The sequence below is a fragment of the Anarhichas minor genome, unplaced genomic scaffold, assembly GCF_050575085.1.
Source record: "Anarhichas minor isolate MPS153535 unplaced genomic scaffold, ASM5057508v1 ptg000017l, whole genome shotgun sequence".
In the NCBI taxonomy this organism is placed as follows: domain Eukaryota; kingdom Metazoa; phylum Chordata; class Actinopteri; order Perciformes; family Anarhichadidae; genus Anarhichas; species Anarhichas minor.
This window is the reverse complement of record NW_027466463.1, coordinates 12747122-12771491: the sequence shown is the minus strand read 5'-3', so window position 1 is coordinate 12771491 and position 24370 is coordinate 12747122. Positions and strand designations below refer to the sequence as shown.

Below are 24370 nucleotides of genomic sequence, written 5' to 3'. Positions count from 1 at the left end.
ATTGGGGTTGTTTGTGTTTCATTAAGCATCCGTACAGGCAATCATGAATTGTATATCAAACAATATATTAAAGAGTCCTGGTTGAGTTGCAAGTGCTTTATGACTGGAGCAGATATTCACCACAATGTTGGCGTGTGTCTGTTACAGGAATAGCACAAAGGAAACTGGGACTCAGCTGTTCCAGCGACAATAAAAACTGTCTGTCAACTGTCACAGACAAGATTCCTGTCCTAGTGAGGTTACAGTTGAAGGGTGACATTCCAAAACATTTACAATGATCTGTTACTGAAAAATCCCTCGTAGTAATTTAAGAAAATAAAAATGTCCTGTCAAAGTACCTAACTTGTTACCTGTTAATGTACATGAATCTCATCTTTTTGGCCACCTTGATCTCATTTCTAGAGACAACACAGTGACATCAGGTTCCTTGATTTGGTAGTAAAAAGTTCCGTGCAGCGTTTGCACAGTGAGATTGTTGGATAGGGAACATTTTAACTCTTCATGCAAGTGTTTTTACATCATTGCATGTTACATACACAGTACAAAAATGCAGTTGATTCGTAGGAGTTCACCTGCAGTGTGAAGCGTATGTTGTATTATTTGGGGTTTGATGCTCTGCGTGTCATCAAGCATGTGTAGTAAACGCCAGTAAATTGGGCTAGTGGCACTTTGGGGTTCGCCAAACACCTTGGATTATACACAGGACTGAATGGGATTTGGACTAATTATTGTTTACATGGCTGAACCATTATACCGTTCCAGTACGTGCCATTCGAAGAACTGAGCTTCCCAACATTGAAGTGCACAAATTAGAAGCATTCAAATGAAATCTTTTAACGATGATTATATCCCTTCTATTCTCTTCATCCTCTTCTCTTCCTGTTTCACTTAATGTGTTGTGTGGATGACATTATCACTGTGTTTGATGAATGACTTCCCTGCCTTGATTTGAATGTGTTTGTCATTCTGTGCTTTTCACTACTGCTCCTCTCGTCGCCTCTCTGCACTGCGCTTTACTCTTCTACTGTGGTTAGTTTTTAATGGCGGCTTAGGACCGACGCGTGCAGCTCCTCCCCTTCAGCCGGCACTCAAAGTACGGGTGGGGTTGATTCGGCGTCACTGAGCCCATGAATGAGAATGTAGTGACTCCAGTATTCCCTAGAACGTGCAATAATGACAAATGACGGTTCAGCCGCTTTGCATGAAATGTAATTGGTTTAAAACCGGAACGGACCGGTAAAATCGTAAATTGACCAAACTCTAGTCCTCAACCCCGAACCAGCACATTAGCTTGAGTGCCGGCTCCCCTTCTTCAGTGACCTCTGACCCCTCCCAAACGCCCACCAGAAGTCTCCATTGTGTTAAAAGCAGTCCTCTCCCCTCCTCCTGATACATCATCGCTGCCCCCCCCCCCACAGGCAGCTGCTGTCCCCATCCATATTTAACGCCCATTACTGCGAGATGAGTGGCCATCTCTGCAGGCGACACAGGCACCGCTGTTATATCATCGGCAACATGGGACTGGAAGAGCGGCACGGGTAATTGTTGTAAGATGCGTATCATACGCAGCACAGTAAGGGGGTGCAGCTCTGTTGCTAGTTTGGTTTATATTACACCTTTTTAGGTGGCTTGAGAGTACAATTTTTGGATTATTAAGACTTAATATTCTCATTTTTCTGTCAAACCTCAATTTTGCCAGACACAATTTCTGTCGTCACATCAGTGTGTTAGAGGCTGACCTCATTTGTCTCTCTCTCTCTCTCTCTCTCTCTCTCTCTCTCTCTCTCTCTCTCTCTCTCTCCCCTAGTCTGCTGGAAACCGATGACACAGAGGAGCCAAAGGGTAAGACGAACTCTTCACTCTCACTGCACTCAGATCCTCTTTCGTTCCACGGACCGCTTTCTCCCTGAACTCATTCAAGGTCTCTCTCTATTACTCGGCGTTAAAGGAATACTGAGCTCACTGCTTGATGTCAGATCACCTACCTGGTTTATCGATGCCGGCTGTTTAATACTCTGCCCCTGAGGAGGAGTGAAAGGAAACCAATCTACTGATGTCTCTGGCTCTGTTTGGTGCACTTTATAATATTAAGAGAACGTTTTGCCCAAAGCGATGGGTTTCTTTTTCCTAAAATAAGGGAGATAATGTTCGAGACAATGGTTAAGGCTGCTTTTCCCACTCTCATTCAGCCACCTGAGCCCACATCCGGAGTCTTGTCAGTCAGTCTGTCCGTCGCCCGTCTTTCTGTCAGTGGCCTCCTGCCTTTTCACCAAATTGGTCTGTGTGTGTTTCTCCGCTCACGGCTGTGCGTGTGAACGCTCGACTGCACAAGAGACGGAAAGAAAGTGAGAGAGAGAGAGGTGATAGGAAGGTCCCAGGCGTCAGTATCTCAAGACGTGTGAAGCAGTGTTATGTAAACTCGACCTACTCAGTTAATCAGGAAGTGTGGCAGACCAAGTCTAAGTGATCCTCACATTTAATCAAAAACTTATTATTTAATCATGCAAGAGGGACATGAAAGTGAAACCAAGGTGAAGCCCGTCTGCCGTCCAGTCTCTTGTATTTGCTAGTTTTTCAATCCAATCATTGATTAAAATGTTGCATTTTATCAGAGGCTTTCTCCACCTACATGTGCACGGTAGGCATTAATAGTCGATGGCAGAGCTAAATCATGATTAGTGTATTTCACGAAAGTGCTGACTCACCTACTGGCTGAGGTAGAGCCTTTTTTCATTGTAGCAGCACAGGTTCTACCCTCTTCTCAGTAAACCGGGTCTGATCTATGATGAGAGAATATGAAATATAAAACACAACACGAGCACAGAAACAGTCAGTGGCTACTAATTATCTGCTCACTGCTGCATTTTCGTCAAACAGCCTTTCTGGTCTGTTGACAGAAATTATATTTGATAAAGTATTTAAAATGACATCGTAAAAAGTTAAACCCATTTTAACCTCCATTGAGTTTAATGGTTTTCTATTGTTTTATTTGGGAGAAGTAGAATGTCCTCAAGTAGAAGATATTCTCTGGTTGGAAGACGGGATTAGAAATTGTACTAGAAAGAACCAAAGATGCAGAAAGAGGAACAAAGACCAGTCAGTGTTCGCACATCTGTAATCGAGGTGTGTGTATGTGTGTGTGTGAAAGTGAAAGCAAGAGAGTGTGAGAGCCTCGGCGGTGCATTCGCACGGCTGATGAGTCAGCGTTCCCTCAGCCAGCAATACAAACATATATGTAAGAAGCCCTCAGTTAGATGCGTGTTATCACAGTACAGAGTGCATTCAGAATGAGTTCAGCTCACTATGACTTAAATACTCTCCATTAGATTTTCCCTGCTGGGGGGGGGAGTTAATTCTGCTGTAAAACATTATGCAGATTTAATGAACTCCTCAGACTCTATTGGCCATTACGAGGTCAAAAGCCCATCAAATAAGCTCTCAGGAGCTCTGACTGAGCAGTCTAATGAGATGGATGAAAACACTTCTGGAAGTCAGTGAACTTAAGTGGAGTCTTTCTTTCCCCTCCGTCTCTCTCTTGGATGTTGGATGGATGCTGATGTGAAAAAGATTGGACCGGATTCAAAACTAAGAGAGTTCGGTCTGCGGGGAATCACCGGTCTGCAATGTGTCATCATCTGAACTAAATCAGGGTCAATTCTGGACAGCAGAAGGAGCTTGGGAACATAAATTTATTAAAGTATTAGCTTTTTTCTTTTTTTCTATTTGAAATGGGGGAGTTTGCCAGGCACACTTTTTCAGATTTGTTTGTTCATTTGTTTTCTTTGGAGGTGGAACGATTTTAGCGAGCAATGTCTCATTGTCAAAGCAATAAAAAACGGATTTAGAGTGGGAGAATGGATTTGAGTGTGCTGACTTAAGAAATTTGTGTTGTTTTGGAGTATCATTAAATTTAATGGTTTCCTTTTGTGCGGATTAGAAGAGTATATTCTCAGGGCTGCTTTTGATTCGACCACCAGAGAAATATCATTAGTGCATGTGTAATGCACAGGCCTGCATCGAATTACCTGTTGAATCTCCCTCTATGTCTCTGTGCTCGGCTCGGCCTTTGCGTGCAACTGTTACCGTATTTACAAAAAAAGCCAGCGTGCCTCCTCCTCACCGCCTCCCAGACCATCAACAACGCATTACGTTGCGGATACCAAACCCACGCCGTGTCCGCCTTAAACCCTCATTCTAAGGCGACACCCTGACCGATCATGTGACACTACACTGGCAGGAAGCAATTCAAAATGTCCTCTCACTGTTGTATTCATTGTCAACCATACATGTGTTTGTGTGCGTGTTCTTTCTAGATGACGAGAAGCCTATGGACTCAGCCAAGAGGACTTCCACCATGTCTCTTTTTAAAGTACGCTATTTTAAGTTTGTCTTCTAATTCCCTTCATTCAAATGTCTCATATAGTTGATTGATTTTGTGTGTGTGATAAACTTATGAGTGATATTTATCTACAGTCTCTGTTCAGTGTCCTCGTTGATTTAGTCCCAGCCCTTTCCACCACAGCTGGTGTTCGCTTCAACCTCTCTCCCCCCCCCCCCTGGATCTTTGCTCCATTAATAACAAATTGAGCCGTTCCATACAGCACTGAGCTGCCCCGCACCTGGATGCACATTTAGCCAAAGTCATGACTTCACACACATAGTTTGTGGACGTCTTAAAGCGACGGTTGGAAGAAGAAGTCTAGAGATCTTGATAATGCCCCCAATCCTATGGGAGATATATGCACGTGTGCTTAAACATGAATGTGTCTTTCCCAGGCTGCTTAAGTTTCAGAAGTGGTTAGGTTTCCTGATATTTGATGTAAATAGCTGTTCTGACTTGGCCTTCTCAGGCCAGCAGCAGTGCCAAGGTTGGCCAAGTGAACCCAGATGGGAGCAAAACCTGCTGGCAAAACAAGTTCCCACAAAGAGACTATCTCACAATCACACTGCTTTCTTTTTTTCCCCCTGGTCTCCCCGTCCTTTGTTTTGACCCAGATCTTTGTTACTTCTACGCGTCTCACTTGAAAGTCATCAGCGTTGACAGATTAGCCCCTTCGCTGTCTTCACTTTTCCCTTATCGCTGAACTCTCCACCGCGAATCCCTGCTGAGAGCCGATGAGTCAGTGTCTCCAGCAGCAGAGACAGAGCAGGAGTGAGGTTACAGTACGTCTGCTCTCCAGCACGGATGGAGGCAATAAAATGTGTGCATGTGGACTTCTGGAGAAAGATACAGCTCATTTATGTCTTAAATTTCCTCCCCAGGATATAAAAACATGAAGGCAATGCATTTCTGCTGGAGTGGAAAATAAGTTCCTTCTTTATAATCAGAGAGAATCAGTCCGTTTGAAAGAGGCCTCTAATATTATAAGCTTTGCTGTGTCATTTTGTGAGTAAGGAGCACTTGATTTCTGTTGCTTGGCTAACAGCTGGAGATCCACTTCTCTTCAGGTCGCACCAGGGCCTCAGTTAAGTGTTTAGTGACACACGTCTCACACAGCTGGATAGTTTGCACTGTACATGTTTGAAAAAAAGTGCAATATGCAACTTACACAAGTGTGACGTTGAAAGCCTCCAGCCCACATACGCTGACAATGGACTTTTCAGTGAAGTAGGACACCTTTAAACTTTTGAAAGGATGCTCTGGAAGGGATTTTCAACCTTTTAAAGATGGTGAAAAAAAAAAAAAGTAAGAACAAACCATGATGGCTCCCTTGAGTGGACTTTGATGTAGAGAATGCAGTACTCGTCTCTCTCTGTTTTAGTTTTTACTTTATGTACTCTGGGTGGGTAGTTTTGTTTCACAATCACTCACAAACTACAGCATTGGCATGAGCAACTCAACTGAGCATTTGAAGGGTTAACTACTTGCTTTGCTTAAGTGTGTGGGTGGAGCCTCGTTCATTCATTCACTCCCCTTATCACGGTTAGTTTTTTTACAGCTAGTGTCGGGCATAAGCAGAATTTCTCGCAAACACAATCCCAACCTTTAGGCCACGGCCGTCATTCTGTCTGCCTGTAGGACCAGGAGGGGTCGGAGGATGGAAGCAGTGGCCGACGCCCCGACGACGGGGTCGAGGGTCAGCGAATGAGCAGTGACGAAGAAGAATCCTCCACCAGGTAGGATTTGAACTTTGAATGGGCTCTTCTTTTTTTCACAAGTTTTGAGTAATGCATGCAGTGGTCTGCGGCACAATACGTACGTCACAACACGGCGCAGACAGAACAAACAGATTCAAATCAACTTACACTCTCACACACACACAGACAGAGCGGAGCACAGAGGTAACTACAGACCAACTGAAAGGCTGTCAAATGATGTGAACAGCTGGAGCGATAAACCAGATAAACCTGCAGAGCTTGCCTTTAATAGCACACACTCACTATCTCTCGCACACAGACATACACACACACTCACACACACTCACACTCTCACACACACAACGGGGCTGTGAGGTAGCCATGGTGATGCAAACCAAACCAGGCTGTAGTTAATAGCTGCAGCAGTGAGAGCAACACTGTATTTAGCACTGTAACCACTGGAGACTGGACTGAGCTGGAGAGTGTGTGTATCTGTATTATCATCTATGAGAAATGCCCCCCATGTTTGCATATGTGTGTGGGGGGGGGGGGGGGGGATTTAAGTACCATAAGTTCATTCCTGTCCCTTTTTGTCCACATGGAGTTTGAACTGACACTTAAACTGCTTTCAGTTTCCTCCCAAGTCAGAAGTGATATCGGTACATTTGACTATTTGCAACTGAATCTTTTCGATGTAGAGATGTAGATGACCTTTTCAGCAAAGCTCCATTGGCCTGCATGCAACAAACCAAACATTTCCATATAGATAGTTAAGTCTGCGACAAAACAGAAAATGATTGCATAACAAAGACGTTGCTCAGGAGATGACAAGCAGGCTCGAAGCAAAAGTGAATGTGTCCGAGCATCGCCGCCTGTCAAGGGTCAGAAAGCACTCGCAAGATGAGATGATTATGAGCTCAGTGGTGTCTGAAGTTCAGTGTCTTTACCATTATGCTGGCCCCGCCCCTACATGAATTACAAAGTGACATGTTTCTTAATTTTGGCAAAAACAAAATCTTCTGCAGTTTGTGTAGAAGTCAACTTTGGCTCAAGCTTCACCAGATCAGTTCAGCGTGGTTATCTACTCTTAGTACATTTAGTGTACAACCTCGTAAATATAAATGGTACTCTATTATGTCCCTATCCACTAGTGATGTATTCATAACAGTACAAGATGTGGTGGCACAGCAGACTAATGAGTGTTTCATACGTGTGTGGTTTGAATTCACCTTGCAGCCAGCTCTTTCCTGCAAATTCCATTATGTAATGGCTGAATTGTTTTTTTTACATCAAATTTATGAAGAAAAATATTGTTTTTTCTCTCTTTCTGTCCGCTTCCATCATCGTCATCTTTTTTTCCGCTCATATTTCAGCCTTCCCAAAACTGAAAGCAAGTTAATGGACGAGAAAGACGCCACAGATGAACCTTCATGGAAGGAGTCGCATGAAAATGCTTCCACCGTCGAAGAAAAGGTCAGTATTTTTGTTTCCATTTTATACTTTTGTTTTTTTTAAATGCCACATGGTTTCCATAACTCAACAGGCTGAAATATAAAAGTCATCCCTCTGGATTGTATTTTGGAAAGATCATATTTTTGAACACTGCTTTTTTTTGCACCGCATGCGAGCCAATTCCAAAACGCTTACTCACCTTAACGTTGGCTCTCTTACCTCTGGGTCTGGTTTAGATTACATTATCTTTTAAATTTATTTTTTAAAGTTGACTTATAGATTGTATTTCATGTCGCTGATATCCAGTTGCAACACACACACACACACACACATTCTTACTTTTTCTCAGATCCTAGATCTTCTCAGAAGGTAATGAAAGTATGTAAACGTACTTTATACCACACACTAATGACCCCGTGCATTACACACTCCAGTGTTTTTAATTTAAGAAGACCGCCTGGTTGCGTTGCACTTTCACACGTTTTTTTCTTTTCTTAGAAAAGCAACAAACATGAGTGACATCCCAAACAAGTCTTGCAAAGCCTTCACTTCATCCCTTTTTCTAATCACAGTCATTTCATTTTTCTCAAGCTCTTAAGTCTTCGTCTTCTCTTCTTACTTACGTCCAGGAGTTTGTGTTTGTGTGTGTTAAAAAAAGACAGAAAAAAAGGGGGTTTTGCTGCTTGTGTGGAAACTGCAAAGGAGCTGACATTGGAAAAAGTTGTTCTGGTCAGAGCGAGTTACACGCCATAATCAAGGACCATAGAATACACTGACAGTAGTCTCCCAACTTTAATCCGCTTTTCCAGCTCTTATAAATATTATGGCTGGTAGTAATAAAAGCTTTCTCTCTCTTTCTCCCTCTCTACATCAGCCTTCCAGTCTCCTCTCTGACAGGGCTCTCCCCCTCAGCAAGAACCGAGACGCCTCCCCCCCTCCCTCTCCTCCCTGCCAGCTCGCCGCCGCGCTGCAGCGCCAAGACTCCGGGTCTCGGGGCATCAGGGGAATCCTAAAGAAAAGCCGCTCCACCAGCATGGAGTCTGACCACAGCGAGGGCTCGGCGCCGGATTGCGCGCCAGCCCGACAAACCGGTGTCACCCTCAGCCACCCTGAGAGCGAGGAGGAGATGGAGGAGATGGAGGAGATGGAGGAGGAGGAGGAGGAGGAGGAAGAGGAGGAAGAGGAGGAAGAAGAGGTGGAAGAGGTGGAATATGTAGAAGAGGTAGAAGAGGTGGAAGAGGAGGAAGAGGGGGAGGAGATCGAGGAAGAGGTCAATGGGGAAAATGACGGAGAGGATGAGTCATTAACTGACGATATCGCAGACGGCGGGCGCGTCAGCATCGACGGACGACAGAGAGAGGGAAGCAGCAGCGGCAGTGGAGGGAGCTTTGAGGAGATGCGGAGTCCCTCGTCTGACGAGAGCGCGGAGAAGACGTCCACGGTGTCGGAGGACGTGGAGGAACTGGAGAGCAGTTTGGATGGAAGCCAGGGCTCCTCGCTCAAACAGAGGTCATTGGATGTACACAAACACAGCAGGCACTAGGATGAAATGTGCATATTTGTTTCTATGAAAAGAGAATTTACAAAATATTAAATGGACAAGAACCCGACTGTAATTGTATTTAATAGCCAGACTTAAGGCTCCATTTAGGTCTTTCTGAAATGCATAGCAAAAGTAGGTTCGACAGTTTATTTAATTGGGAAAGAACTAATGTGTCTTTTACCTTTTTCAGACTGGCAGAGTTCACTAGTGAAGGTGAGAAGAAGGATAGACCGAAGAAGCCCAAAACATCCGAGTTGACCCACACATCACTGGCCGATCGCTTCGGCAAACTCCAACATGCTGAAAATGCCTGGATGAAAAAGGTAGATTTTTGCTTATTGAGCAGACTCTTTCCTTCTTGTTGTGGGGTTTAGCAGTTGGTTAGTTAGTATGAATAACAGGTTTACCAGACTGGAGTTGGAGTGCATTGTTTTTACTGCCACAGGTTGAAGCTTGCCCTCAGCTTTGTGTGCAGGGAAAGAAGGATTTGGCTGCTGGACACATTTCTTGCTCTGCTGAATCAGCTTATTTCCCCCCGACTTGTTGCCATAAGGATGTGAGGTTAGGAGGGCTTGTGGGGTGCAGCAGATTTGGGAGTGGTGACGCCAAAGCCCAGAGATCCAGGGCTTAGCTGGGCTCCCAAAGAGAAAGAGAGAGACACGCCCCTTACAATCCTACACCATGACCAAACACCTGCAAACCTTCCAAGCTAATGCCCCTGTCCGCAAAGTACAAAAAAACAAACAATTCCCTCCATAAGCAAGCTTTTTGTTCTTTATAGACTTCCATGTATAGAAACATCCACGTCATACAGTTAAACACGGGTCAGCGTCGAGGGGGTTTAATGTTTAACACATGCTAAGATAACTGACGTATTTTTGAAGTGGCGATAGAAGTGCATGCAGGTTTCTGCATGCTCTTCTCCTGTTCAAACATGACCACCCTTGCTGAGTTTTAAAGTGGAAAAACAGCATGATAACCATTCAATGGATAGTGCAAGTAAAGAATTGGACAGCAGTGGGGGGGAAAAAACAAACTGAGTGCCACACGGATATCCCCCAAAAACAGTCAATACTGGACAGTGAGTTTGTAATGATGTCATGTTTATTCATACGGAGCATCTGTTGGTTTGATGTCTGTCCAGATCAATGATCCTCTTGAGGGATTTCTGGTTTTGGGCTCATCCTTCTTCCAAGGATGAGCTAACCTTCGAATAAATCCACTCTTAGTCTGGAAAAAGCCACTTAATAAGTAAGTACAGACAGCCAGCAATTTGAGCAAATCCCCACTCAATTAAATACTGGAAACTGATGTCATGTGGTCTGTCTTCATTATGATAAGTCAACACAAAGTCCAAACTGCATCCTCAACTCCCACTTTAATTGTATCCGAGGTTTTTGCCTGTGAATTGGTCTGTAACCTGCTGGCCTCGTTGGCTTCGACCGTAAGAACTCTGTGAAACCAACTCACCTCAGAGATGTAGATAATACACGGCTTGGATAAATTATCGGCATTGATGCCATGTCAACATTAGCTATGGGGCATTTCCTTTCATGCGTCTATTCTTGTTACATTCTCTCTCTCTCTCTCTCTCTCTCTCTCTCTCTCTCTCTCTCTCTCTCTCTCTCTCTCTCTCTCTCTCTCTCTCTCTCTCTCTCTCTCTCTCTCTCTCTCTCTCGAGGAAAGGCCGTTGGTTTGTCATTTTTATCTCATACACTGCCAATCTGGAGCAGATGTTGTTGCTGTTTGGTTGATATGTGGGGGCCCAGGGAATGTGACATGCATGGTACACACCATGGTCAAATTCAACCAGCTCCAGATGTTTCCTGTTAAGCCTGCTAAGCTGTTCTCTGCATCACAGCTGTGTTGTAAATTCCTTTTACAGAAGGTCTGTCTTAAATAAGTATTGTTAATCATAATAATCATGCTTTTTTAATCTAAATTCAGACCATCCACTGAAGATGAGTGTATTGGAGGATGTCCTTGAAATAGCTCATTTAAAAACACAAGTTAATGCGTTGTAAGAAATCAAACTTTTTTGCGTTAAATACGCCAACGGAGTGAGAGATCTTCACTTGATTACAACTAAACCGTGAGGCTAGTTTCACACCCTGCGTTGCTTTCTATCTCCCTTTTCCTTTCTCTCCCATCCTCCCAAACTTTGTGCCAGGCTTTAAATGACCCACGTCTCATCTCTAGTCTTCCACGCTGAAACCCGCTCTCTCCAGCTGTTGCAGTCTAATGTTGCCGTGCTTTGCTCTTTTCTCCTTCATTCTCCTCTGCTAATTTTCCTTTCCTTATCTCCTTTTTGCGACTCCTCCTCCTCCTTTAACCCTTCTTTCCAGTTATCTTCTGTCCTCACCTGCGGACTCTGCCCCCTTTCTTTGACTTTGCCACCCACTTGTCAACCTTTCCCAGCCCCTTCAGGTGAGTGTGCGTGTGCATGTGCCTCTTTGCATGGACTTTATCTCAATGTTATTGTAGCCCTTATTTCTCCACCTGTGCTCTGGACAGCGTCTCACACACCCTCTGAGAATTACCGCTGATAAATCAGAGCTGTCAACACACTTGCTGTTGGTACATGGATGCTGGTTTGCCGGCCCTCGGTTGGTCGATATCTGTGTCAGAGGTTTGGCTGAGGTGCTGCCTGCACTGTACAGTAAGACAGGGCTGAGAAAAATGGCTTCCTGTGGGGGTTTGAGGCCCAGCCCCCCCCCCCCCCCCCCCCCTTCTCTCGAGGGTCCTGTCAGACCAAGGTATTTCCCCTCTCTGATTGACTCCAGAGATGAGCTGCTAGCTGGAGGAGCTGTGTCCGTCTGTAAGTGTGTGAGAATGCGATTGTAGTTTGCAAGCGCTAGCATTATACTAAGGGACTAATGTGATTAGCATGTTTCTGAGTATTAATAGTTTAAAGTATTAAAAGAGGAATGTCTCATCCCAGCTTGTCTTATTCGGTTTAAGACATGTGCAGAAGCTGTATCGTATTCTTATGTTGTGAAATCTGCGAGAGTTCACTTTGATGTTCAGACCCAGTGTGTCGTCTCTGTGTGCGCGCCAGTGTGATTAAATGCATTTCTTTGAACTTTTGTCTCATGTCAGGCTAATATTTGACTACTCTGGGCAACCTGTTTAACATTAAAGTACAAAACGTTGTGGGCAGTGAGTGAGAGACGGAGAGAGAGGGTGTTACGTGTTATATGAGTGGAAGATGGATTGAGGGAAACTGGTGTTTCTCTTGTTTCTCTTGTTAGTACATTGCTGCTTGTGTATTGTAGCATGTGTCACATTAATTCAGGACAAATAGCACGTAGGATTCCTCAGGCTTGTTTTTTAAGGTTCTCAACCTTTTTGCAACCTACGGCCTTCTTCTGATTGTTAACAAATAACAATAAACTGAAAAAAAAACATAGAAATACAAAAACGGAGAAAACTCAAGTGGGCTGTAAATATGCACGATGTTATTGTCAGTTGTAAAGACCAAATGCGGTCCTCTGATTTCCCTGGCACAGTATATAACACCATGTCATGTATATTTATGGAATATACATGTATGTCTGACAGATTCTGATCATCGAATGGTTCATTTTAAGATGTGATGGCTCATTGTGTAAACAAGGCAATTTTACTGAGAAACAACTCATCAACGAGCCACAAGTAAGTAGTTAATGTGCAAATTGTAAACAATTGTACTTAATCTTTTGCCTGAATGTCCCAAAACATGTGCAGTTAGCTTGAGCTCACGAGAAATTCAAATCTGTTGTGAACGACATACTAATTGTTCAGAGATTTGAACTTATCGTTTGGAAGAAATAATTCTCATTCAAGAATTGAGTTAAAGCGAGAAAGACAAAGATAGACAAATTTATAGAAAATAAAGTTGGAATGTTTTGTACAATAACTTTTCTTCATGCTGTTATCTGCTCTGCATTTTTCTCCCGTGCAGTCATACTGTGGACTGGAGATAGGTTCTCCCTTAGCGAGACTCTCTCCCGTGTGCAACTCATGGTACATTACACGCAGTGAATTTGCTCATTGTTAGCCAAGGATGAAGGGGTGGCAGCCAGTAAAAGCTCTGGCAGGGCCGTAAAACGCTTCAAATATTTAGGAGTGGAATATCATTAATTACTTTATTACAGCTCCCGGGGTCCAGGGGGACCAGGGGGGGCAGTAAACCTCTGCTAATTCATTTTTAATGGTGGCGTTCAGGTGCAAAAATGGCAGCAGGAATAAATCACGTAAGGAAAGCTCCAATGAATAGCTGGTGATAGATGGCCTCAGTACAGTTTTGTTTTTTTATTGTCAGGACTCGACATTCTTCATGTTTTTTGTGGAGGTTGTTGTTTTTGGGATAATTCACTCTCTCCCAGAAAAAAAATAAGAAAGTAATGATATCTTTCATAATTCCATTTTAAATGTATTCCTCGTTGCTTTACTATCTTCCTTCACCATCACTTGTAGTCTCTCCTGTTCTCGCTCTGTGCTCACCCATGATTACTTCGCTGTGTCCTCGTAACTCTCTGTTCCCCGTGTGACATGAATAGACAGTGGAGTGCATGGCCAGCTTTCCTTTTTATAATGAAAGTCCTAATGTTCCAACAGAAATCCAGTGTAGATTTGGGGCCCAAGATGTCCCTGGCAGACAGGATGAAGGTCCTTAAAGACAAGGAGGAGCAGTGGAAGAGCAGAGGCAAGGGAGCCGCCAACGACTCTGTCCAGTTCACTGTGGCTGGACGCATGGCCAAGAAAGGTGACGCTTGACACAAGCTGTTGTGCTGTGACAGTCAGACTTGCAGACTCTCCGTGCTGCTACATGACGCAATTTTTCTGCATTGCATTTGGTCCTATCAAGGATATCATCACGGTACTTGGATACGTTCCTTGTTGAACCTGTGAAGATGGGACCTAAAAACAATTCTCTTTAGAGCTGCGTTGATGAGTTAATTAATTGATTAATTGATGAACAGAAAATGAATTGGCACAAATTTGATTCTCTGATAGTTTCAGTTATTTTTTTTCTGGCAAAACACCTTTTTCATCTAATGTGAGAATTTGATGCTTGTCTTTCTCATACTTGAAAGTAAAAATATGTTTTCATTTGGACTGTTGTTCTGATAATACAAGGCTTTTTAATATGCTACCATGGACTTTTTCCACTGCTTTTAGACAAAACAATTAATCGGCAGATTCATTGATGAGGAAAATGACCGTTAGTTGCAGCCTTACATTTTCCCCCCTTGTCTTCCTCCAGGTGTGGTGACAGACACCGGAAAGGAAGAGTCTACTCTCATCTCCCGCAAGAAGTCTAATGCCACGCCCGTGAAGCCACTGGAAGGTAGGAGACATTTCCCTTCAACTTCTATTACATACGTATCAGTGTGTGAATCATTCAGTTAATCCATAAAGTTATTAACCCGATACATCTGTTGTTACAGCAGATGTTGTGAATATTGAAAGTATATTTTTACTTGAACTAAACTCTTTGGGCCATTTGTGTCATAACATGCTGTTTAGTCCAGATGACAGATTTCAATTTAATCTTTCTGGTCATTTTAAAAGCATTTGATACCTTTTTTTAAAACAATATTAATGCCAATGTTTTGTATTGTAGCACTGAGTGTTCTTAGCTATGAGTAATGCTGTTTGTTATTGCTGGACAGAAATCTCCAGTAGAACTGATGTCAAAGTGGAAGGAGATAAAAGGCTCGACAAGCTGGAGTCGTTCCTCGACAAGCTCCACAGTAAAGGTACCGTACCCTCGCTTGTTGTTGTTTTCCACACAAGATAATATGTATTAGTTATTAAGGAGGATCTATTATGTATATGTATGTATGTCTACAAATTCTTTAATCCACATTCGTTAAATTTCAATCTTAACTCTCTTTTACTGACACATAGACATCGTGTATATTGAACATTACGGACATGACACGCACATGAGCCCGTAAGCTCACAGGACAGGATATCCAAAACATTTGGCTCATATCTGACTCACCTTTTCCCCTTCCTGCTTCCTGCCATGGCGGGTCGGTCAGGCGTGAGCAAAAGCAGGACTTCCACCGTCGAGGTGACGGCAGAGACGGAGAAAGAAGTGATGACTCTGGATGACGAGGAGACGTTCGGCAACTTCTACAAAACTGTGTCCCCGTCGAGACTCCACGACTCCGGTGTGGTTTTGACGGAGGAGGATCTCAGCCAGATTCAGGACAATTCACCAAAGTTAGTTCCTATAAATCATAACAATAATGAACGGCAGTATTTTTGACAATTTGAATGACTAAGGATTTCCTATTTTTCTCAAGAGTCATTGGTTGCTTTAATGGAAAATGACCACTGTGTTGTGTACATGTACGTCTTTAGACTCACCTCAGCTGTAACCGAGCACAAGAGAGCAGTACGACCAAACAGAAGGAACCAGGGCTCCAGGAACCCTCTGCGGGCTCTGGCTGCCCGCAACGACATCCGCCAGGTCTATACTGAGCAGAGGCTTAACGTGGCCTCATTGGAGACCAAGAGGATCCAAGTGGAGAGGAGTAAGACTGCTCATACTGACTCTGGCACTATGAATGTTCTCTCCATAGCAAGGCTTAAGACTCTTACTTTCATGCATCACCAAAAGTTTAATCCATAACCATGTGTAGCGACTATACCAAGGTTTGTTGTGTTGTTTCTGATAAACCTACCACGTTCCACTGGCTTTTAGTGGTTTCTGAAGGTTGCACTGAGCTCAGCTGGTTCTGAAACTTCAACAACAACATAAAAACAACAGCAAAAGTATGAGATCGTTTTCAGTGTAGTCTGCTACTTATTTCCTATATTTAGTTCCTCTCCATCGATACTTTTCACAGACTAGTCTGGCCTCAGTGACCTTTTCACAGGTTACCTGAAAATTAAGAGGAAGCAGTCTAGCACTGCTCGCACGAAAGAAGAAATAAGAAAACAAGTTCTATCTCTTAAGATCTCTGCTTTACATCTGGTCTCTATTTGTTATAATTAGCAAGATGGCAGATTAGATTAAAGAATAGTAATGATCAGTGTCTCAATTCCACTCTGTTCCTTTCTTAATGTCCCCGGTCCCTCTTCTTTTTCTCTCCCTCAAAGTGGCAAAACACTCCAAAAGCAACCTGGCTGATGTGGCCTTGGCGGGCCTCGCAAGCAAGGAGAACTTCCGCAAGGTGAACCTGCGCAGCGTGAAGTCCACCGATGTTGTGACGAACAACAGCACACTGCCTTTCAACAAGCTCATGCTCATTCGCATCAAAGGTCAGCAACACATGCAAATCAACTGTGTGTGTGTTTGTTTTCTATCTATACTTGTTGAGTGGCGGTATGGTGCTCTATCACCCACAACCAAAGCAAAGACTTTAACTGCTGTTAAAGAGAAACTCTCAGGTGTGCTTCCTGTGCTATTCCTTAAGAATGTAAAGTTAATAAACCTCAAATAAATGATAGTCAATTACATATCTATGTCAGTGATTAATGCTTCAGATTAAGGCTGCTGGAGTCTGGAGGTATAAGCTGCTTTGTCATTGTCTCTAGGTCGGAGGCACATCCAGGTGCGCCTGGTGGAGCCAACAGCCCACTCTTTAAACAGCGGCGACTGCTTCCTGCTCATAACACCGAAGCACTGCTATATGTGGAGCGGAGAGTTTGCCAACGTGATTGAGAAAGCTAAGGTAGAGAACCTCGCGTACGGGATCCGCAACCAGTTGTTGGGATTTGAATGTTCAGACAGGGGGACGACGCAGAACGTCAAATTCTCCACTTGAATACAGATGTTGACATGTGCAATGTGCTTTTTGTGCGGCCAGGCGTCGGAGATGGCAGCGTTTGTTCAGGCCAAGAGGGACCTCGGGTGTAAGGCGTCCCAGGTGACGGTGCTGGAGGAGGGCATCAACACCGACACCAGATGGGCCAAAGAGTTCTGGAGCCTGCTGGGCGGACAAACCCAATACAGAGGTTCATACTCGTTAATGATATCTGTCTCTCCAACATCATTACAAGCAGCTTGTATTTAACTCAGGCACAAACAGCCCTTGTCTCATAACCTTGTCTTTTTGTGCTGTGTGTGTGTGTGTGTTTTAGGGGCAGGGGAGCCAGAGGAGGACGAGCTGTATGAGAATGGGGTGTTGGACTCTAACGGGGTGTACAGACTCCAGGGAGAGAAACTGGTGCCTCACGAAGAAGCCTGGGCTTCCATTCCAAGTGTCACCTTGCTCGACTCTAAAGAGGTAACACCCCTACTCCCAAGTCTGGGACCTGCTTAGAAAGTGTGAAAAGAGATGGTAGAAATATTCATAAAGCACCCGTGATAGTCCTGACAGACATTTGAATACACATTGTATCTGTTTTTTAACTGCGATCCATCTCCTCTCTCTCTCTCCCCACTGCTGCCAACGCCCCACACCAGGTCTTAGTGTTTGATTTTGGCAGCGAAGTGTACGTGTGGCACGGGAAAGACGTGCCCCTGGGTGACAGAAAAGTTGCTGTGAAACTGGGCAAACAGCTTTACAGCGGCAGCTATGACTACAGCACCTACAGAGTCAACCCTTTAGATGCCTCCTTCACAGATTCGGATGTGCCTCAGTGAGTATCACATGTTGATCCCTTTTAATAGCTTTTAACATAACTGTATTATCTGTATCCATCTGTCTAGCTTTGTACTTAATAAATGCAGTTTTATCTGATATAAAGTGAGCGTTATTGGTTGTGTTGTTGTAGCCCCTAGTGGTTTTATCTTGCCAGTACAGCTGCTGAGAGGAGACGTTTTTGTGTGATTTCCAGGCAGGGGGAGGGTCGTCCGAGCTGGACTCTGTTTGGCCGGTTGTCGGAGCACAATGAGACGTCCCTGTTCAGAGAGAAGTTCCTGGACTGGGCCGAGAGGAAGAAGGAGGAAGCAGCTCAAGCAGATGAAATCAAGGTAGAAGAGATTAGGCTACGGGTGTTTGGATTTTTAATTTAGCAGTGACCCTGCCTTCATGTAATGTGTGAATCAGTGTTTTTTTTTCTCGTTGCCTGTTAAATCTGCAGATATCTGACAATCTGTTTTAAAGGAATTAAGAAGTAGCTGTTAAATTCATGAATATCCCGACTAATGCAACACATTTGAAACTAACTGAGAATGTTCTTTGTCTGCTCAGAGCCCCGTCCACTGCATTGAACGGCCCAACTTTGACTTGGAGCTGCAGTCATGTGACGCCAAGGCCCTGCTGGACAACGAGCCGGGGCCGGTGAAGACGGTTCTGGAGGGGGTGAACGTCCAGCGGGGCCACGGCCTGGTGAGGGCCGATGACGGACGACAGGCAGAGTTGGCTACAGTCGCTGTAGACGCCTGGCACATCAAAGAGCACGGAGAGGAGGAAGTGCCAAAAGAGAGCCTGGGCCAACTGCACGAGGCCGACGCCTACATCATCCGCTGGAAGTACTCCATCACCATACTCGGTGAGTCGTGCGTTTGGCACAGAGGTAGCCTAAAGAACAAACAGCGGACGTGTTAAATAGGAGGTTTTAATACGGCGACAAAGTAGTAAGACCGGGGGGAAGATTAATGGCATCGATCTGCCTGACTTCGCTTTTTAATCGTGATGGAGTGCAACTGAAGAACGGCATTTGTGCTTGGAGGGAAGAAGCACAGTTAAGTGTGGTTAACAAGGTGTAGAAAGAAGAAATTCTTGAGCCTTACATTTTAGTCCAAAATAAAAGCAGAAATCCTGATTTTACCCGCTGGGTTTGCTCCTGTTTTGTTCTGTCAGTGGGTAAGCGGCAGAAACCCGGGGAGCTGAGTGCCGGTGCACCAGGGAGAGAGAGGACCGCTTGTTTTTTCTGGCAAGGCAGTCACTCCAGCATCAGCGAGAAAGGAACATCTGCTCTGATGACAGTGGAGCTGGGCAGCCACAGGGGGTCACAAGTGGGTATCAGTCCGTCATAGCCACACACAATCAATAAAATGTCATTTTTAAAGGTAAAGTTTCCTGATTAGGACTCATAGTTAGTTTGTGTTTCTTCCATTCGTCTATTAACTTGATATGAACAGATGAATGGCTGTGTTCAAGTAGGATTTAATCAAAGTGTGTCTGTCTTCATCCGTTGTATCTGATTGGCTCTCCAGGTATTGGTGACTGAGGGAAAAGAGCCTCCGTGCTTCCTGCAGCTCTTCCAGGGAGGTTTGATCATCCACAAGGGCAGTAGAGAAGATTATGCCCAAAACACAGGTACAAAACACCAAAAACATTGTTTATTGTTTTCAGTGATGTGCTGTATTACTGCGGATTCATGTAGAGACTTCGGCTCATTTTATAAAATACTGTATCAAACAGTTGAACAAAAATTCTGATTCACTTCTCCAGTTGGCTGGCGGTTGTTCTGTGTCCGGGGTGAGGCAGAGGTGGAGGCCTCATTGGTGGAGGTAGATCGCCAGCATGCCAGTCTGCGCTCTCGTGCCAGCCTGGTGCTTCTCAATGCTCAGAAAGGCCTTCTCTTCTTGTGGCACGGCTGTAAAGCACATGCGAGTGCCAGGCAGGTGGCCAAAAGAGCCGCGGACAAACTAACCCAGAGGTAAGGAAAGGGCAGATGGACAAATAGATGACCTGTGGATGGACATAACGTGGTGGACCGACGGTGTTTCTGTGTTTGGGTCTTCAAGGTGTTCCTCGGAGTTGGGTCTGAGCAGCACCGGCGGCGTGAAAGTTGAGGAGGTGGAGGAAGGATCTGAACCCGCGGAGTTCAAGAAGGCTCTGGGCCCGCAGGACAAGAAGGCCTACGACTGTATGCTGCAAGGTGCGTCCTCACATTCACACACTTAAAACCAATTCCTAGTTATCAGCAATAAATAGAGAGAAAAATATGTATTGCTAATGTGTGACCAGATGTGTGTGTGTGTGTTGTCTCCAGATCCAGGGAAGTACAACTTCACACCGCGGCTGTTCCGGCTGAGCGCCAGCTCCGGGTTGTTCGAGGGGGAGGAGCGGCTGTATCCAGCCAGGGTGACGGAGGGAGTCATGGCCATGCCCTTCCTGCAGGAGAACCTCTACTCCGCACACCAGCCAGGTACCACACACACCTGTAGACATGTCAGGTGCTGGTGTGTTTAAAAGACTCTTTCACAGGCTGCTCTGTCGGTGGATATGTTTTATTGTTGCTGTCTGCCTAACATTACTACATTACCTCTCGGTGCTACTGGATGTACACGTAAGTGCTCTGCTGTCTTAACTTCTCCAGCCCTGTTCCTGCTGGATAACCGTATGGAGGTGTACCTGTGGCAGGGCTGGCAGCCCGAAGACACGCAGTGCACCGGCTCTGCAAAGATGCGCTGGAACAACGAGAGGAAGTGTGCCATGGAGACTGTGCTGCAGTACTGCAAAGGTCAGAGTTCAGACGACCACTGGAGATAAATAGTCTGCATATACAATAACTGATCCAGACATTGTTAGGAGTCAAACACTTCCCCAAATAGTCTTTAAAGAAATACTGCTATTACTCGTCCCGATAGAGTGGATATCTGAATTTGGAACTGAACTCAAACGCATGTTTTTCATATCTTCTTCACTGTGGTGTGATTTATAGAGAAGAACCCTCGGCGCCCCCCTCTGGCGTATCTGGTCCTAGCAGGCTGTGAACCTCTCACCTTCACCAACATCTTCCCGTACTGGGAGAAGGACACCAGTATCACAAAGGTGGGAGACTTCTTTTTTCTTTTTGTTATTGTGATGTCTCAGTTGGGGTTAAGAGCGCTCTCCCAGTATATCACAACTAAGACAGGAGACTGCTGTTCTCCATGTACAGTATGTTGACACTAGAAGGAATCCAAATCACCTCACTCAACCAGATCTGTTCAGATAAGGTGTCATGCCCCAGACATGTCTATTTAAAGCTGGCATGCAGAATCATGTTCAGTGTGAAGAAAATAAAAAGTGTAGAGTATAAATTCTACAGACGGCAGTGAAACGGAGAACAACAGAGTTTAAATGCCTAATTCCTTGTCTCTGTAGCAAGCGGGGCATAAATTCACCATCTTGGATTGAAACCAGTGTCATTTCAGCCTCAGTAAACTCCAGTGCGCCGCATTATTTCCTGCAGGAATGATCCATTTACCCATATTTTAATATAATTTTAAATCTGTTATGATTCATGTATAATTCAGTCCTACACAAATAGAGCCGTGGAGACTGCAAAAGTTCTGTTTTGCATTTGTTTTTACGTGCTGTGAATGACACGTGTACGCAGGCGGAAAGCTCCAAGAACAAGGTGATGTTAGTAAAGGAGGCGCTATCTCAGCTCAGTAAGCTGCAGTACTCCATCGAGGAGCTGACCAGGAAACCGCTACCAGAGGGAGTGGACCCTCTACGGCTGGAGGTCTACCTGTCTGACCAGGACTTCAAGGTCGGGAACTCGGCTGCAGTCCCATTGTCATACAGCAAATATACATGTACACACAGTCCAAAATTGATCAACTTTTCTTTTTTTTTCTCCTCTTACTTTCATGTTTTTCAGACACTTCTTGAGATGAGTCGAGTTGAGTTCAACGCTCTGCCAAACTGGAAGCAAAATAATCTAAAGAAAAGCAAGGGTCTGTTTTAAAACACAGCTTTTTGTACACAAATCTTGTTTTTTTTTTATGTTTTCAGCAGCTTTTTTAACATTTGAGAGAAAATCATGTCCTCATTTTGTAATGTATAAGAACAGCAAATATACAATTTTGTTGAAATATTGCTCTATTTTGAATAACTTCCATTTGTTTTATGTTTCCCTGTATCACTGAAATATTTTAGCCAATCATTATGTGCAATTGTTAATCTTTCTGATGGCAAGATGTTTTCCTTGTATGGTAAAAAATAGTTACTCTCACATTATAAATATGTAATATACTTAAAATGAATGTGTTTTGATGTCTGACACCAGACTGTGTCAATTTTCATGTGAGATTGTGTTTGTATGAGAATTGCCTGTGGTGTTAAAACTGAGGGAGTTATTCATTGGTTTTTATATTTCATGGGAAAATGTGATTAAATCCTTTCAGCAAAAATATTGACAAAGAAAAGAAGCAAAACAAGTCAAAGTTCAGAGAACAATCCCTATAATTTGTGGACGTTTGAAAGAAACGCGGTGGTCTTAAACCAAGATTGTACTTAATTGTACTACGTCTGACTTATATAGTTATAACAGAAAATATATATTCAGCTTTTATTCTAACTGTAGATGTATTTGTATGTGGGTGTGAAAAAGTAAACTCTGAAATCCCAAAGAAAACTGAAACATGAAAAGTTAACTGTGACTTTGCAACCATCACATTGATGAGACTGACTGTTGTCTGGATCATTGAAACTGGCCCATACAAATTTTTTTTTTTCTCAAGTTTGGTACTGAATACTTCCTGGTTCTCACGAATAACTACGTGTGTGCCAGTGATGGCAGCCCTCTGATCAACTGGACCAAATCAAGTCTTTTTGTCTTGTTGTACATGTTTTTGTGTATCTGTATGTGTGTGTGCGCAAGAGTGTGTAAATGTACATCTTTAAAAGTATTAAGTGTGTGTGGGTATGTAAGAGAGAGTAACTGCCTTTATAGCTGGAGCTGACACCACAAGTGCGTACTGCAAATGTGATGCAATGGTATGTTATGCATAAACAATGCTGTTGATATGACTGCCTGTGATGTCTGAATTAGGAAATTCTCTGCATGATGTTCACAAAAAAATATTTTGCTTAACAATCGTGTTTTAATTTGTTGCAACATGCATCTTTTTTTTTTTTGTGATACATAAAATCGGCGTTGCGTGTGGAGACAGCTTCCAGGCCAGCTTGTATTTCATGGCACATAACGGTCGACATTGGTGGCAGGGAAATGAGATATTAATGCTCAAGAGTCCCTTTTAAATAAAGTATTTAAAAAAAAACACGTTTGGTTCTGATCGTCTTTTTTTAACAGCATGTTGGCCTTTCTTAGTAGTAACACCTGTGTTAGTAATAGAATGCTTTCTGCATGAACGGTTGATTGGGATCAATATTACAACAGCCGGCTAGAAGTTGTTGCAGTAGACATACAACATGATACTTCTTTGGTATGACTAGAAATGTACATTTATTTCGTTGTGTTTTTTTCTGTTGTACTCTTCCAGTGGACCAGTAAAACATAACATTACAGAGGCACTACACTTCTAAACTCCTTTCAAGGTTTTTTTTTTTTAATGGCAGGCATGTATGTCATACAACAGAAAAAGTACAGGTGTTGAGCAACAATGGCTCCATGTCAGTTAGGGCTCTCAGAAAGCATTCTGATGATCAGTGAGCACAATACCAGAGCCCTGGAACTACTTTATCTGAACTGAACACAGCCAGTATTTATGTTATCAGTAACATCTGTGTCAGACAAGTCAAACTGTCCACTGTGAGAACGTTTCTGCGGATGTTGCATATATAATTTAGTTTCTTTAGAAGCTTTGAAATCTTTGTTAGAAACCCATTTCATTAAAAAAATACTCAAGCAGACAAATCTGCCTGTATTGATTTATTTAGCTCAGTAAGCTCCTTGTTACACATATTATTGTACTCAGGAGTTTAGAAATACTAGGGTTTGACGCCACTATAGTGGCATTAATTAAAACCTGCAATACACTTTTCTTGGTCACTTTTGCTAGCAGCAGAAACAAGCTGACAAAGTAGCTTGTTGGCTAACTTGCGCATTTACACACCCAGCAGATGCGGAGCAACATTAGTAGTCATTTGGAGGCATCATTTATGTCCACTTTATGAAATGTAAGTAATTAAGTCTCCTATTAGCTCAGCTCTCGGTTTCCAAAAAACAAAACCTTCGGTGAAAAGATGCTGAAAGTAAAAATTCGGGGAAGTAACGAATTCTTTGTTAAATTGTTGCCCCTAAAGTTGTCAAATTGATATAGAAATATGCATCAAACTCTGATTGTGCTGCCGTGTGTTTATGCGTATTTAACCACCAGGGGGCGTTGTCCGTCCAACCTCTACCTTCTGTGAAGCTCTCCCTTAATAAAATGTGTGCAGCCTTTTGGGGCCATACATAATCAATAAGTGGTGAGTGGAACATCAAACATATAAAACAAACAAGAACTAATTGAGCTCGAACAATTGTGTCAAAAACAGCCATGCATTTCCATCAGGTTCTTCATGACTCAAAGCTGTGATGCAGCACATCTGTGCATCACACACCCCGGGGTCACTGACATACTGTTAATACACAGAGAGAGATGTATATGAAGTGTGTATTATTAATAAAGGAAACACATATTCAAACATTAACAGATCTCTTATACTGTAGATTCTCCTGTCACCT

General features: G+C 43.6%; 1 protein-coding gene across 1 annotated transcript in view; it reads left to right on the top strand.

The window, feature by feature from the left end:
- The window catches only part of LOC142951873 (supervillin-like), a 36044-nt gene extending 13081 nt beyond the window's left edge, over window positions 1-22963 (top strand). The window contains exons 3-29 of the mRNA XM_076093729.1: window positions 1808-1842; window positions 4314-4369; window positions 6020-6117; window positions 7452-7551; window positions 8405-9039; window positions 9264-9396; window positions 13673-13820; window positions 14322-14405; window positions 14731-14817; window positions 15106-15289; window positions 15431-15603; window positions 16172-16333; window positions 16610-16746; window positions 16882-17029; window positions 17156-17301; window positions 17481-17656; window positions 17855-17990; window positions 18211-18511; window positions 18823-18977; window positions 19179-19281; window positions 19417-19624; window positions 19713-19846; window positions 19961-20116; window positions 20288-20431; window positions 20633-20742; window positions 21293-21448; window positions 21560-22963. Of these exons, the coding sequence (XP_075949844.1) occupies window positions 1808-1842; window positions 4314-4369; window positions 6020-6117; window positions 7452-7551; window positions 8405-9039; window positions 9264-9396; window positions 13673-13820; window positions 14322-14405; window positions 14731-14817; window positions 15106-15289; window positions 15431-15603; window positions 16172-16333; window positions 16610-16746; window positions 16882-17029; window positions 17156-17301; window positions 17481-17656; window positions 17855-17990; window positions 18211-18511; window positions 18823-18977; window positions 19179-19281; window positions 19417-19624; window positions 19713-19846; window positions 19961-20116; window positions 20288-20431; window positions 20633-20742; window positions 21293-21448; window positions 21560-21646 (4192 nt within the window). The 3' untranslated portion in view covers window positions 21647-22963. The remainder of the gene's footprint in view (window positions 1-1807; window positions 1843-4313; window positions 4370-6019; window positions 6118-7451; window positions 7552-8404; window positions 9040-9263; window positions 9397-13672; window positions 13821-14321; window positions 14406-14730; window positions 14818-15105; window positions 15290-15430; window positions 15604-16171; window positions 16334-16609; window positions 16747-16881; window positions 17030-17155; window positions 17302-17480; window positions 17657-17854; window positions 17991-18210; window positions 18512-18822; window positions 18978-19178; window positions 19282-19416; window positions 19625-19712; window positions 19847-19960; window positions 20117-20287; window positions 20432-20632; window positions 20743-21292; window positions 21449-21559) is intronic.
- The last annotated feature ends 1407 nt before the right edge of the window (window positions 22964-24370 follow it).